The sequence below is a fragment of the Salminus brasiliensis genome, chromosome 15 (genome assembly GCF_030463535.1).
Source record: "Salminus brasiliensis chromosome 15, fSalBra1.hap2, whole genome shotgun sequence".
Taxonomy (NCBI): domain Eukaryota; kingdom Metazoa; phylum Chordata; class Actinopteri; order Characiformes; family Bryconidae; genus Salminus; species Salminus brasiliensis.
In genome coordinates, this window is record NC_132892.1 from 31,781,939 (window position 1) to 31,795,466 (window position 13,528).

The 13,528-nt window shown below is 41.8% G+C and overlaps 1 protein-coding gene and 1 long non-coding RNA gene across 2 annotated transcripts in view; both read right to left on the reverse strand.

Moving 5' to 3' along the window:
• Positions 1-257: 257 nt before the first annotated feature.
• On the reverse strand, positions 258-2,621 carry LOC140536296 (uncharacterized). Its single transcript, XR_011977595.1, has 3 exons — positions 2,547-2,621; positions 662-728; positions 258-294 (listed from the first exon to the last, which is right to left on the reverse strand). It is a non-coding gene; the product is annotated as an uncharacterized lncRNA (long non-coding RNA).
• Positions 2,622-4,790: 2,169 nt separating this feature from the next.
• LOC140535540 (sialoadhesin-like) overlaps positions 4,791-13,528 on the reverse strand; it is a 49,232-nt gene continuing 40,494 nt past the window's right edge. The window contains 7 exon segments of the mRNA XM_072656940.1: positions 4,791-4,845; positions 5,096-5,183; positions 5,298-5,537; positions 5,643-5,912; positions 6,006-6,263; positions 6,370-6,627; positions 6,734-6,991. Of these exon segments, the coding sequence (XP_072513041.1) occupies positions 4,791-4,845; positions 5,096-5,183; positions 5,298-5,537; positions 5,643-5,912; positions 6,006-6,263; positions 6,370-6,627; positions 6,734-6,991 (1,427 nt within the window).

Sequence of the window (13,528 nt, forward strand, 5' to 3'; positions counted from 1 at the left end):
CCTTTATCTGTAAGAAATCTGAAGTAGAATTTTCCCTGGTCCTTTTCTCTCACATCACTCAGTCTGAGGCGGCAGTAACTGTTTTTATCTCCGAGGTCCTGAACCCTGCCTCTGTACTCTGGATCCTCTAACAGGTCAGGAGGTTCTTCACCTGATGGCCAGAATTTAGTCCAAAAGGTTTTTTGTACTGTGTAACCGCTCGGATATAAGTGCAGCCCATGTCTACTGTAGACCCCTTTAGAGCACAGATAGATTTAGGCTTGTATATCACTCTCCAATCCTGAGCAACAGCTCCTGCAACACAGAATCCATAAGTGTGTAAATGGAGACTCTGTGGGTCTCAGTCAGTAAAGCTGCTGCAGAAAGTCTCACTTCAGCTCATTTCTAAGGCTGTTCATTTCAGCTGAGTTTGGAATAATCAGCTGTAATAAGCTGAGCTCGTTTGGAGCTAAAAGCACAAAGTGAGAAGATCCACAGCTCTTGCAGTAGAGTGGAGGAGGAGCTGCAGAGGAGCAGAAACCAGCACACTGCAGAAAACACAACTGTTAACCATGAAAACACTCACACACACACACACACACACACACTGCAGAAAACACAACTGTTAACCATGAACGCAAACACATACAAAACCTCTTCTATACAAAGTAGAGTTATTTACCTGAGATGAAGATCAGAAACAGCAGAGGAACAGTCAGACACACTCTGAGTGACATCATCACTTTAACCTGTACAATCAGATCATAGATGACCTTCATTCTGCTGTACAAAGAGCTCTACATGTTCATACATGCTGTTACTTCACTTCCTGTTAATACCCTTGATGTCAGAAGAAACAATGAATGAGCAGTACTTTTGTCCATATAGGAATTCAAGATGGCGGCAGTGAAGTAGGCTGCCACCATGACTGCTCCTATCACACCTTTGGATGAACATAGGACAAACACCTGGAACTGCTTGCCCTCAAGTTCCATCCTTTCTACCTTCCTTGAGAGTTTACATTGGTAAACATGGACACCACCACTGTATGAGCTTCACAAATCAATTACACAGTTTCAGGTATGTCACTGAGAGGCTACACTTATCGTGGTTGGGGACTTCAACAGAACCAAACCTTTACCAGCATTACCTGCCCACCAGAGGCAACAGGACACTGGACTACTGCTACACTTCATTCAAGACAGCCAAAAGGACCAATCTTTGGCAAGTTGGACCCTGCCGCCATCTTTGGTTAAGAGTCTTGGGTTTAGAAATGAGCTAAAGTGAGACTTTCTGCAGCAGTTTTACAGACGGAGACCCACAGAGTCTCCATTTCTGTGTTTCAGGAGTTATTGCTTAGGACTGGAATGTGAATTACAACCCTAAATCTATCTGTTCTCAAAAGGGGCTACAGTGACCGTAGGCTGCACTTACACATATCCAAGTGGTCACTTAGTCCGAAAAGCTTTCTGGCTCAATCTCTTGCACTGTTTGGCAAGTTGGACCAGGCCGCCCAGATATAAGGCTGAAGCGGGACGATCCGGTACAGATGGAGGTTGCACGCTGGTCGGACAAATCATTGGCTGTTCTACAGAACTCTGAATGGACCCCCCATTCGAATATGATAAATGTATATAACTTGGAACTTAGTTTGTCAATAACCTGTTTTTACACTCAGTTTAGTAAAAAAGCTCATTCTGCTTTTGCTGGAGTAACTGTCTCTACTGTCCGGAGAAGGCTTTCTACTAGATTTTGGAGGAGCATTGCTGTAAGGATTTGAATTCAGCGACAATAACATTAGGCTAGATGAACAGAACGGACAAAACATCAGGCCCGTTTTGTAGGGTGTTCCTGGTATGCAGGGGGCAGTACCTTCCAAATATGCTCCAAGGAAGGATCATTGGTGAACTGGTGACAGGGTCATGGGTGCTCAAGGCTCATTGATGCTCATGAAGGTACCTCCTCACAACTTACAAGGATCAAGGATCTGCTGCTAACGTCTTGGTGCCAGATACCACGGGACACCCTTAGAGGTCTTGTGGAGTCGATGCCTCAAATGTTCAGATCAGTTGAGGTGGCACTTGTGGGCCTACTCAGTATTAGACAAATACTAGGCAGGTGGTAATAATGTTATGGCTGATTGGTGTATATTTATTGGACTTTTGGGGGATGAGCTTTAATAAGCCTTTTGTTAAAAGGTGTTGGAAATATTAATTGTATATTAAACAATACTTATACAGAAATGACTGGATTATGGGATCATGTTTACCCAGCATTCTAGTCTATACAAAACACAGCATGGGCTAAATGAGTAATCCATCTTGCCAGATTAAAGGACCAACCCATCTTTCTGGAGTAGTTCACCCAGTGAGTGTTCAGTCCAACAGCCAATTGGTTAATAACTAGCCAATTTGAGCTGTTTTAAAAGTATAATGTTTAGAGTCACAAGCAATAAGAGGTCAAACACGAACTTACAACTATGCAAATGTTCCTACCAGTTCATCTGTTAACTATAAATTTATGCCTCTTTAATAAATCTCTTAATAAGACCAAGATTATTTTCCTACCTTCACTAAGCGACGCTCCTCTCCTGAGCTCAGAGACTGAGTGCAGAGAACTGGAGGAGCTTCCTCAGTTTAAACTGTCGGACTGTGTGTGGTTAAAGTGTTGCTGACTTCTTTCTACATACGCTGACGAGTGTTGCTGACGATCTTCCTGCTGTCTCTGAATCAGTCCTTACTTCCACAACACATTTTACAAGAGACTGATCTCAATAACAGCTAAATTAAAGATCTGCTTGTCTTCTGTAGTCAGTGTGGGTGACTTTTTCCTTTCCTCTCAATAGACCCACCTTTCTCTGAACACCCCACACTCTGAGAGCACATCTCATTAGCATGATCAGATAAGGCCGGCCAGTTCCTGAGTGCCAATGCTAAAAACACTACAGCTCTCACACTTGTATGGGTCAGAGGTTGGTGATGATTGTGTTGAGTTTCTTCAGTGGTGAGCACTGAAAGCTGCACCTTCCCCCATTCTGTTCATCTTCATTATCATCATCATCATCATCATCATCATCATCATTATGTAGTACTCAGCTTTGACTTCAGCTAATGGAAAGCTGATGATTCACAGTGGGCCGGAATCTGATTTCTGATCAACGTTTATCAGTAAAAAGAAACAGTGACTTCTGTGCTTCTGGAGAGCAGAAGTAGTCTCGTTTAAATTTAGGAAGAGGAAGAAAAAGAAAGTCTCCAAATGTTTGTGGACACCCTTTCTAATTATTGCATTCAGCTACTTTAAAGTGCACCCATTGCTGACAGAGATGTGCAAATGCACACAGACACAGCTTGTCCAGTCACTGTACAGAAGTACTGCCAATAGATTAGGACTCTTTGGAGCAGATAAACATGAACCCGTTGGCACCATGCCTCTGAGTTGGAGAGGATTTGGGCTGGAAAGTCATGTTGTTTGGAGCTAACCAGAGTTTTCTGTGAATATTAGCGACTAAAAGTCTGTCAGAAGCACTCTGTGAACTGCTGACCGTTTTACACAAAGCTTAGAAAACATCACTTCAGCTTTCTGATGGGATTTCTTTCGTCCTACAGTGGAAACATGGAGCTGGGCTAGTTAGCTAGTGCTAACGCTATTCTCCTGAGCTTCGATCCTGAAGCAGTAAAAGTAGGTCGGCTTTAAAAAGAATCAGATTAGCTCTTCAGTTCACCTCATCCTGCACATTTTAGGCTTGATATTCAGAATGAAAGTTCAAATAACCTAAATATACAGTCAATATTAAACCCTTTTTATTAAAGTATTTTCCACAAATAGGTAAGAAATGAATGTTATTGTGAGAAATGAGATGAAATGCAAGTAAAACAACAAAAACACATATTAGCCCACTTATATTAAACTCAATATTAGGTGTAACCGGCACAGAGAATATTAATGCTCAAAAAGAAAAACATGAATGCATATTTTACGAGAATTAACCTAAATTATATTCTGTGAAATCTGGTCATAACTAGCAATAGCTTTATTTATTTAGCAATAAATATTTATATTTTTATATGCACCACAATGAAGCACAGTCTTGCTAAATAATAGATAATAACAAAATACATATACATATAAAATATATCAATAAATGATGGGGTAAGAAAGGAAAGAAGGGATATCCACAAACGACTTAAACATTTGATATATTGTAGAACAGAAGACACATATAGCCACAGTATGAAGACAGAATTATTAAATTCTATTTCATCTCTTGTGAAAAACACTTGCTGTGGGTCAAGGTCTACTGGATCTTCCAGGAGCTCCAAAACAGTCATCAGTACAAGTAGATTCACTCACTGCTAGAGTGTCGTACTCAGGAGATCTGCACTGAGGATCCAGAGCTGTGTAGACATCATCAGCAGGTCTGGAATCAACAGTCTGTTTGAGGGAAAGACAGAATGAAGCAGAGGAGGAGAAATGAAGACATTTGGTGTTTGTAGGAGTTCTTTCTGAATCTGAATGTCTGAGTGAACTGTGTTTCTGAAGAGACACTTACTGCAAGTGTGTTGTACACATCATCAGAGGACCTGGACATGGGGTGAAGAGCCGTGTACGTGTCGTCCGGAGCATTAGGGTCAGCGTTCTGGAGAGAGGAGGGTTAGAGAACAGGAGCAGTTTGAACACAGAACTAAATAAATTCACTCCTTCATTAAATCCATTCATCAGAATCTCCTCTTTTAACCACAGCCTGACAGGTCAGAAACAAGCCCTTCAGGAGCTCAATCAGATCAGAAAACACTAAACTGTGCAGTCTGTCTTTAACAGCTCACCTGGTAGTCGTGTTCCTCCACCTTTCTCTTCTTCTTCATGTTCCTGCTTTCAGAGAAGAGTCAGTGTTTTATTAGCATGGTTTTTTATTGATCAGTCATTACCTTACTATGAACGTTAGTCCTGCTCTGTCTCATGTCCTGCTGAATCTCATGTTTTATTATTAGCTTTAATAGAAAGTTGACTAAACTGAAAACATCTGATCTGATTTCAGTTCTCTGATAAAGGAACATGGAGAGAACGGATTCAAATACGTCAAAATAACACAAATGTTCACACAGATGTTCATTCTTACCATATCAGCCATACAACAACAGCCATAATCGCTGCAACCCCACAGAGTCCGACTCCGACCCCCACATACAGAACCATGGAGCGTTCTGCTGAAAGACACATGAACAGAAAACCAGAGCCAATGGTTTATACACAATCAAACTTTACACTGTCAGTAAACTTCTAATAATTATCTGATTTTATATTTAATATTTTATAAACACCTTCTAGAGTGACCGGCACTGCAGCTGCTGTCTGAGAGCCGTATGTATTCTGAGCTACACAGTAGTAGGATCCACTCTGTACAGCACTGTAACTGTGTCCAGATCCTACAGGTGAGCCTCCACCTTCTTTAAACCAGGTGTAGTTCTGCACAGGTGGGTTTGCATCACTGCTGCAGGTCAGAGTCACTGAACTGCTTAAAGCTGATTCACTGATGGACACCCAGACTTTCTTTGGAGCGTCTATGAAATATAATGATAGTAGAGCTTCTTTAAATACAGAGATGACGTCTCAGATTATGTCAGTTTCATCATTTCAACTCTAAATGAAGCAGAACAAGAACTTACATAGAACAGTTAATGACTTGTACCCTGATGATCGAGAACCTTGTGTGTTGGTTGCCATGCACTGATATTCTCCACTATCTGCAGATCTGATGTTTGTGATGCTGTAGATCTGATTGGTCCATTTCTGCAGAACTTCTTTATCCGCCTTCCTAAACCAGGTGTATTTCTGCACAGGTGGGTTTCCATCACTGCTGCAGGTCAGACTCACTGAACTGCCCTCCATGATTTTACCAGAGGGACTGATGGACACTGAGACACTCTTTGGAGGATCTAAACATCAGAGAACAAGAGAACATTAATCATTACAGGAAATTAGATACAGAATATAGAACCAGGAACAGGAAGAGGTAAACAAGCACTCACACAGAACATTCAGAGTTACAGTATCAGAGTATTTCTCTCCATGTTCATTACTGGATCTACACTTGTATCCTCCACTGTTCACAGAGCTGATCTTCTTCATTGTGAAGGTCTCTCCTGTTGCTACTAATGATGTACCTTTAAACCAGGTATATTTCTGCACAGGTGGGTTTCCATCACTGCTGCAGGTCAGAGTCACTGAACTGCCCTCCACTATTTCACCAGAGGGACTGATGGACACTGAAACTCTCTTTGGAGGATCTAGAAAATAGAAAATATGAGAATATATGAGTGGACTGTGAGAGTTCCAGTGATCTTAATGAAAGTCAGTAAGTTCCTCATTAGTGGATATTAATGAACTACTCACACAGAACATTCAGAGTTACAGTATCAGAGTATTTCTCTCCATGTTCATTACTGGATCTACACTTGTATCCTCCACTGTTCACAGAGCTGATCTTCTTCATTGTGAAGGTCTCTCCTGTTGCTACTAATGATGTTCCTTTAAACCAGGTATATTTCTGCACAGGTGGGTTTCCATCACTGCTGCAGGTCAGAGTCACTGAACTGCCCTCCACTATTTCACCAGAGGGACTGATGGACACTGAGACGCTCTTTGGAGGATCTAGAAAATAGAAAATATGAGAATATATGAGTGGACTGTGAGAGTTCCAGTGATCTTAATGAAAGTCAGTAAGTTCCTCTTTAGTGGATATTAATGAAATACTCACACAGAACATTCAGAGTTACAGTATCAGAGTATTTCTCTCCATGTTCATTACTGGATCTACACTTGTATCCTCCACTGTTCACAGAGCTGATCTTGTTAATTGTGAAGGTCTCTCCTGTTGCTACTAATGATGCTCCTTTAAACCAGGTGTATTTCTGCACAGGTGGGTTTCCATCACTGCTGCAGGTCAGAGTCACTGAACTGCCCTCCACTATGTCACCAGAGGGACTGATGGACACTGAGACGCTCTTTGGGCCATCTAGAGGTAGAACGACACATTACAGTTTATGCGAGTTCTTTTCCGTTTTAAGAAACCCTAAAGAAAAACTTCATGTGTTATTGCACATCTCTATCGTTCATTTCAGCATTATCTGCTAAAAAAGTCTGATTCATACAGATGTTATTTGGTCTGTTACATGACCAAATAAGCTCAATCCCTATTGTGCATTTCAGGGAGCCACATGGTGTGGGTTTAGTGGGTGCTCCCCAGGTGGGGGAAAAACAAACCCAACTTATTTGCTTTATCCTCTAAACGTGTGTGATTTAAGCCTCGGTTAGCTTGCTAGCTAACTTATCTAAGCCTAGATAGCTACGAGCCTAAACGTGGGAGAACCAGTCTCATTTGGTCTTTCTATTCCTCAGTCTCTCAACTGCACTATTTCGGACACAAATTTTCATACTGTACATATACTGTTTCATACTCTGAGACGGTATTATCACCTAAGCTTATATTCCCCAATAGAATAAAACACTTTCGGTAGATGGGAAAACTTCAAACATGTGTCTTCAACTTCCACATGTGAGACTGCTCTGGAACTTATGTTATCTAAAATGAGAGTTTGTACCTTGTGCTGACCTGGTTAATGCATAGACAGTGTGACCAAAGAGGTAATCAAACCATTAACATACAAGCAAGTATTATTATGTAATACAATGCTTTGTATAAACAAATACAAATGTGACTAATTACTGAACCCATGTGTGTTAGGACACTGGATCTCCAGCATTGGAATTAGGATTCACAGTTTTACAGTAAGTGTGTTTATGTTGCTGGTGTCAGTATTTTTTTGGATTTAGAGATCGCTGATGATCCTGAAACTGCATCAACTTTGGGTTCAATTAGAGCACAATCAGTTCAGCACGAACCCTCAGCTCTGTTTGTTTTCTGAGACTGAATGAATGAATCTGTACTTACATCTGACATTAAGAGTGACTTCAGGAGAGTGAAGCTCCTGACCCTCTACAGCACAGTGATACCTGCCTGCATCCTCCCTGCTGACCGACTGCAGGTGGAGTTGATCAGTTCTGGAGGATAAAGGAGCTCCATTTCTGTACCAGGTGAATGTTGGTCTGACAGTCAGAATGCAGGTGGTTTTACATGTGAGAGTGACTTCACCTCCCTCTATCACTCTCTCAGGAACCTCCACCTGGAGATCTGCCAACAAGAGAAACCCACTTCTACTGCATCATCCTCACATTAGCTGAATAAATGGGTTTGAACTCACTGGTGTCTTAAAGAAGAAATCAAACCTAAAGAAGAATTGAAAGTAAACCTAAACCCTGATCACTCAATTAAAATACTGACCTAGGATCAGATCCAGTCCTGTTTATGAAGATCTCACTCACAGAAACTGATCCTAGATCAGCTCTCTTACTCTGAGATGCTTTGTGGATTCTGGTTCTCCAGTTCTAAGCAGTGTTCTTCAGGTGTGGTTTGAAGGACTGATGTGATTCTATTACAGAACTGCTGGAGGAATCCTGTTCACCAGTGAATGAAGTACAGTGTCTTATTTCTGCTGATGGAGCTTACCTGTGACTGAAAGATCTACTTCATCTAGAGTTTGATAAATGCCTGTTTCTGTCATAACATTGAAGAAGTATTTCCTTTGGTCCTTTTCTGTCACATCTCTCAGTATGAGGGTGTAGTCGCTGATGTATTGAACCCTGTGGCTGTACTCTGGATCATGTAACAGATTAAGAGGCTCTAAATATGTAGGTAGGTCTTTGCTCCACAAAGCTCTATGGGACCATGAGTCTACGTAAGTGCAGTGCATGGTCACTGTAGACCTCTTTAGGGCACAGATAGGTCTGTAATTCACATTCTCCCAATACTGGGCAACAACTCCTGCAAGACAGAATGCAGAAAGGTGTAAACAGTGCACAGATCTGTTTGCCTTTCACACACACACACAGCACTGATCAGAGCATCATATATAAACATTATTTTATCTCTTTAAACTTTAGTGTAGCTGATATTTTGATGGGATGTAGCATCTCTGACTGACCTGAAAGGAAAATCAGAAACAGCCACCGAATGGTCAGAGACTTTCTGAGTGACGTCATCACTTAAACCTATATAATCAGAACGTCATAAATCATAAATCAAAAATCAAAACGTCATAAAATGTAATAAATACAGGTGATAAAGGCTTTTTTTGGATTCATAAATATCTCTATTTATCTCAAATCACTTACATTCTGGTGTGAAAGGAGCTTTCAGTTTAAACATGCTGTTACTTTATTAAAGCAAGATATTATAAATTAGCCATTACATTAGCACCATCTGCAAAATATTGGGTAGAGCGTCTGCAAAATATTGTGAGCGTTAGGTGCCCACACATAGAGCACTTTTGGTAGGTACTAACCACTGCATAATGGGAACACCCTACACGATCTATCCATCACAATTTAGCCACTGTCAAGGTGTCTCAGATTCTTATGCTTTTAACACATAAATGTTCACATGCTGCTTAATATATCCACCCCTTGACAGATGTCACTGTAGATATTTGTAAAATTGCAATAAAATGTTATGAATGATTTTTGTAAATAAGTAAACAAGACCATGTCATCATCATAAATCACAGTAGTATTTAGCCATGGTCCCAAAGTAAAGCTGAAAGTGAACAGCAGGAAAATGTACACTCTTAACAAAGACCAGATTACACCGTTTCTGCTGCCCTGCCTGGGTGTTTATTAACCTGTAAAATTCAAAACAGTGCATAGATGTAGCAAACCAGCACAACTTGACTGTACCACTTTATGTGACCTCTAAAACAACACAAACAAAAAGACAGCAAACAGCCTTGACCATAGAATACCTCCAAAATGGCAGTTAGTTATAGTAGAGATCTCCTCTAGAGACCAACAGTCCAACTCCACTTGTTCAGCGAGTTCATTTCTCCACTCATTAACTCTAAATTTATCACTCTTCACTAATTCTAAAAGCACTGAGAGTGTTCTCCTACCTTCATTAAGCGACGCTCATCTCCTGAACCCAGAGAACGAATGCAGAGAACTGGAGGAGCTTCATCAGTTGAAACTAGCAGAAGGGATGTGGTTTAGGTGTGGTCATAAGATGTTGTCATAGTGAGTTACCTCAGCTTCATTTTCTCACACTAGACCTTTTTTTTCTCTGACCACTCAGGCCACGTCTCTCTAGATGGTCAGATAAGGCTGGTCGGTTTCTGAGCACCAGTGCTAAAAACAGTAAAGTTCCCTCATGGGTCAGAGGTTGATGATAATTGTGTTCAGTTTCTCCGTTGATGAGCACTGGAAGCTGCACCTGACATTTTTTGTTAATTTCTGATGTCATTTCCTGTGCGTCAGCAGTGCAGAAGTAGCCCCAGCCAAAGTTAGGGTGGGGAAGAAGCAGAAGGTCGACATAGCAGACAGGAAACAGGCTCAGTGTGTTGTTCTAAAGGTTTAGCATCTGTTCTGACCTTTTGGATTTCTCTCAGGCCTAACCTCACAATTCACAGGACTCTGCTAATGTATAAAGGTGTCCAGATACCACAGGACTTTCAGAGGTTTAATGCCTCGACGGGTCAGAGCTGTTTGGCGTCAGAAGAGGATTGGTAGATAGTGATAGTGTACTTATATTAATTTCTTTCAGTAACACAATTCCCAATGGGAATAATTCCTAAATGTCCTAATGGTCAGCAAAGAAAACAGCTGACCAAACCAATTCACAAAATATAAAAACAATATGTTTATTTTGTATAATGAGCAAGCCTACTTTCGTTAAATTTTATTATTGCATCCATAAGTAAAACTAAAGTAAAAATATGATTCCCTAATATAAATGGAAAGAAATACAGAAAGCATGTTCACATTTTAACTGTATAAAATTATATAACAAAGATAAAAAGCATTAAAACAATAGAGATACAACACTCCAATATTGTTGAGCATAGACACGTTCTCAGTATAGATTGTTTAGCTGATTTTTAAATGTATTATACATAATTATCTAATGTGAGAAATATTTATACTGGTAAATTTCCACTAATTAAATTTGTCCATCTAAAAAGTGTCTCCAAACTCTGCTGGACTTCATCCTCACTTTCTCTCAATATCAGAGCATGGTATAATAATAAGAGTCTTTCAGGCTTTAACTGGATGAGTTTGTTGATGTTCTGACAGGATTCTCTCTCAGCTCTTATGGATGGAGGCTAAATCAGGACTGATTGTCAGTGTGAGGAATTCTTCCCCATAAACTCTCTAGAACATGCTCCACATTTCAGTCGGATGTTATTAAGTGTGCTGATCTTCTATGGAGAGAAAAGCCGCTCTGAATCAGAGAGGATTTGGGCTGGAAAGCCATGTTGTTTGGAGCTAACCTCCTGAGCTTCGTTCCTGAAGCAGTTAAAGTAGGTCGCTCACTTGAAATGAGAAAAGAAGATTTATTTAGAGGATTTCTTCTTTATTATTGGTTCAGTTCAGTGTAAATTTTGCTGAAAGGAGCTGAATTGTACTGTAGTTTAATTGGAGGTTCAGGTGTTGCTACATAAAGTGCTGGTAGAGCTACTAGACCACTTCAGTAAACAGGATACGGCCCTGAATCATAATGCAGGTCAGACACCATGATTCGGACCTTAGCTTGAGGAACCTTCCTCTAACTGGACCTTCCTGAATTTGATTTCCCTTCAAACATGAATTCAGTGTGTTGTAAAAGTTTATCAGCTACATAGAAAGCTTTCATTTTTACTTCTCTCTCTCTCTCTCTCTCTCTCTCTCTCTCTCTCTCTCTCTCTCTGGTTTGTGGTTCTTCTATTCTGATTGGTCTCTGTGGTGATGATGTCAGAGCTGGTTTATCATCTACTGTTGGTTCATGCTGCCATCTAGAGGAATGTAGGTGTAACTACATGCACTCTGTCCCATCAGACCCATCACTGACTGATATCTGGAGCTCTGTAGAGACTCACCTTCATCTGGTGAAAACTAGCAGACTTTATTTCTACACCATCTTTCATTCAGTAGATCACAAAGCATACATTAAAACTTACTAATAAAAAAGTAGAATAATAAAAATAATGAAAAAAATAAAGTAAAGAATGAATACTAGTCTACAGATATTTAAAAATGATCAGTTGCAAAAAAGAGTATAATGTAATAATATACTGTACTTATATACTTACAGTCTATATTTATAAGAATGTATTGTCATGCTGGATAGGCGAGACAAGGGAACACTCGCAGGGACAGAGCAATGCAAGAATATGGTCTTTAATAATGAAACCAAACAAACACAACAAAAATGAGGCAGCAAAGTACAGGGTCCAATAAACAGAAATAGAAAACAAACAGGTGACAACTGAAATGGGGCTTAACCTGGAAGACCACCTGAGGCTGGAAAGTAGTCCGGGAGCAAAGCGAGAGGGGACAAATCAAACGGGGGGGAGGAAGGCTAGAACGCAAAGGAACCAATGAAACTAGCAAACAAAAGCCTCACCCCAAAACCACGCTCGTCAGGCGCTGATGAACTTACTTGACTAGGGTGCAAGGGAACCGGACGCCAAATCTCCCTGGCGACCAACCGGTGAACCAGAAACCGCTCGGATAGAGCATCTACTACTGAACTCGTAGACCTCCCTAGAAGTCTCCTGAACGTGAAGCCAACCTCACAGCTTGGCATCGCAAGAGTAATTCTCGGCGCCGAGGCATCTGCGTTTGCTCCCTTTGTACTCCAGCTCTCAGGTGGAACTAATCAGAACTTAACAGAAAACATGGCATCTTACTTAGACCGCTGTCAACATAAAAGTCCTTAGTGAGAAAACCAACGGGAGGAACAGAAAGTACATGAACATTGAAATCAACCCAACATCGACTGAAAAGTCCCAAGGAGCCTGTGGACCCTGGGGGGGGCGCAGCACTGCAGGGCTGACAGTACCCCCCCGAGGCGGCCCGGTCGCCGGCCAGATGCCCGAGAACCAGGAACGTCCGGGAGCGGGCCCACTCGGCCCGACGAGACGGGCTGCGGCACCTGCCGACTGGAGAGCCCTCCACGGCCGGGGGCCCGCGACTTCCTGGGGCGACCGCGAGGCCGGCCCGGGGTGGCCTCGTCCAGGGGCCCAGACACCACAGGCTTGAGCTGCGACACATGAAACACAGGATGTATACGTGAGTGCGGGGGGTAAACGAACCATAACAGAAACCTCGTTGATGTGCTTGACAACCTTGAATGGACCCATGTACTTAGCTGCCAATTTCTGAGACGGAAGACCAGTTCGAATGTCCCGTGTGGAGACCTATACGCGATCTCGAGGTGCATATGACGGGGTCTCCCCACGCTTCCGATCGGCCTGTGTCTTATAGCGCCGCAGGAAGGTCTGGATGTGCTGATGGGTCTTGGCCCAGATGGCTTCGCTGCGGCGCATCCATGCATCGACTGCTGGTACCTGGGTCTCTGCAGCAGTCCAAGGGGCCAACGGGGGTTGGTAGCCTAACATGCACTGATAGGGGGTGAGGCCAGTGGTCGCACACCTCAGTGAGTTCTGGGCCATCTCGGCCCAAA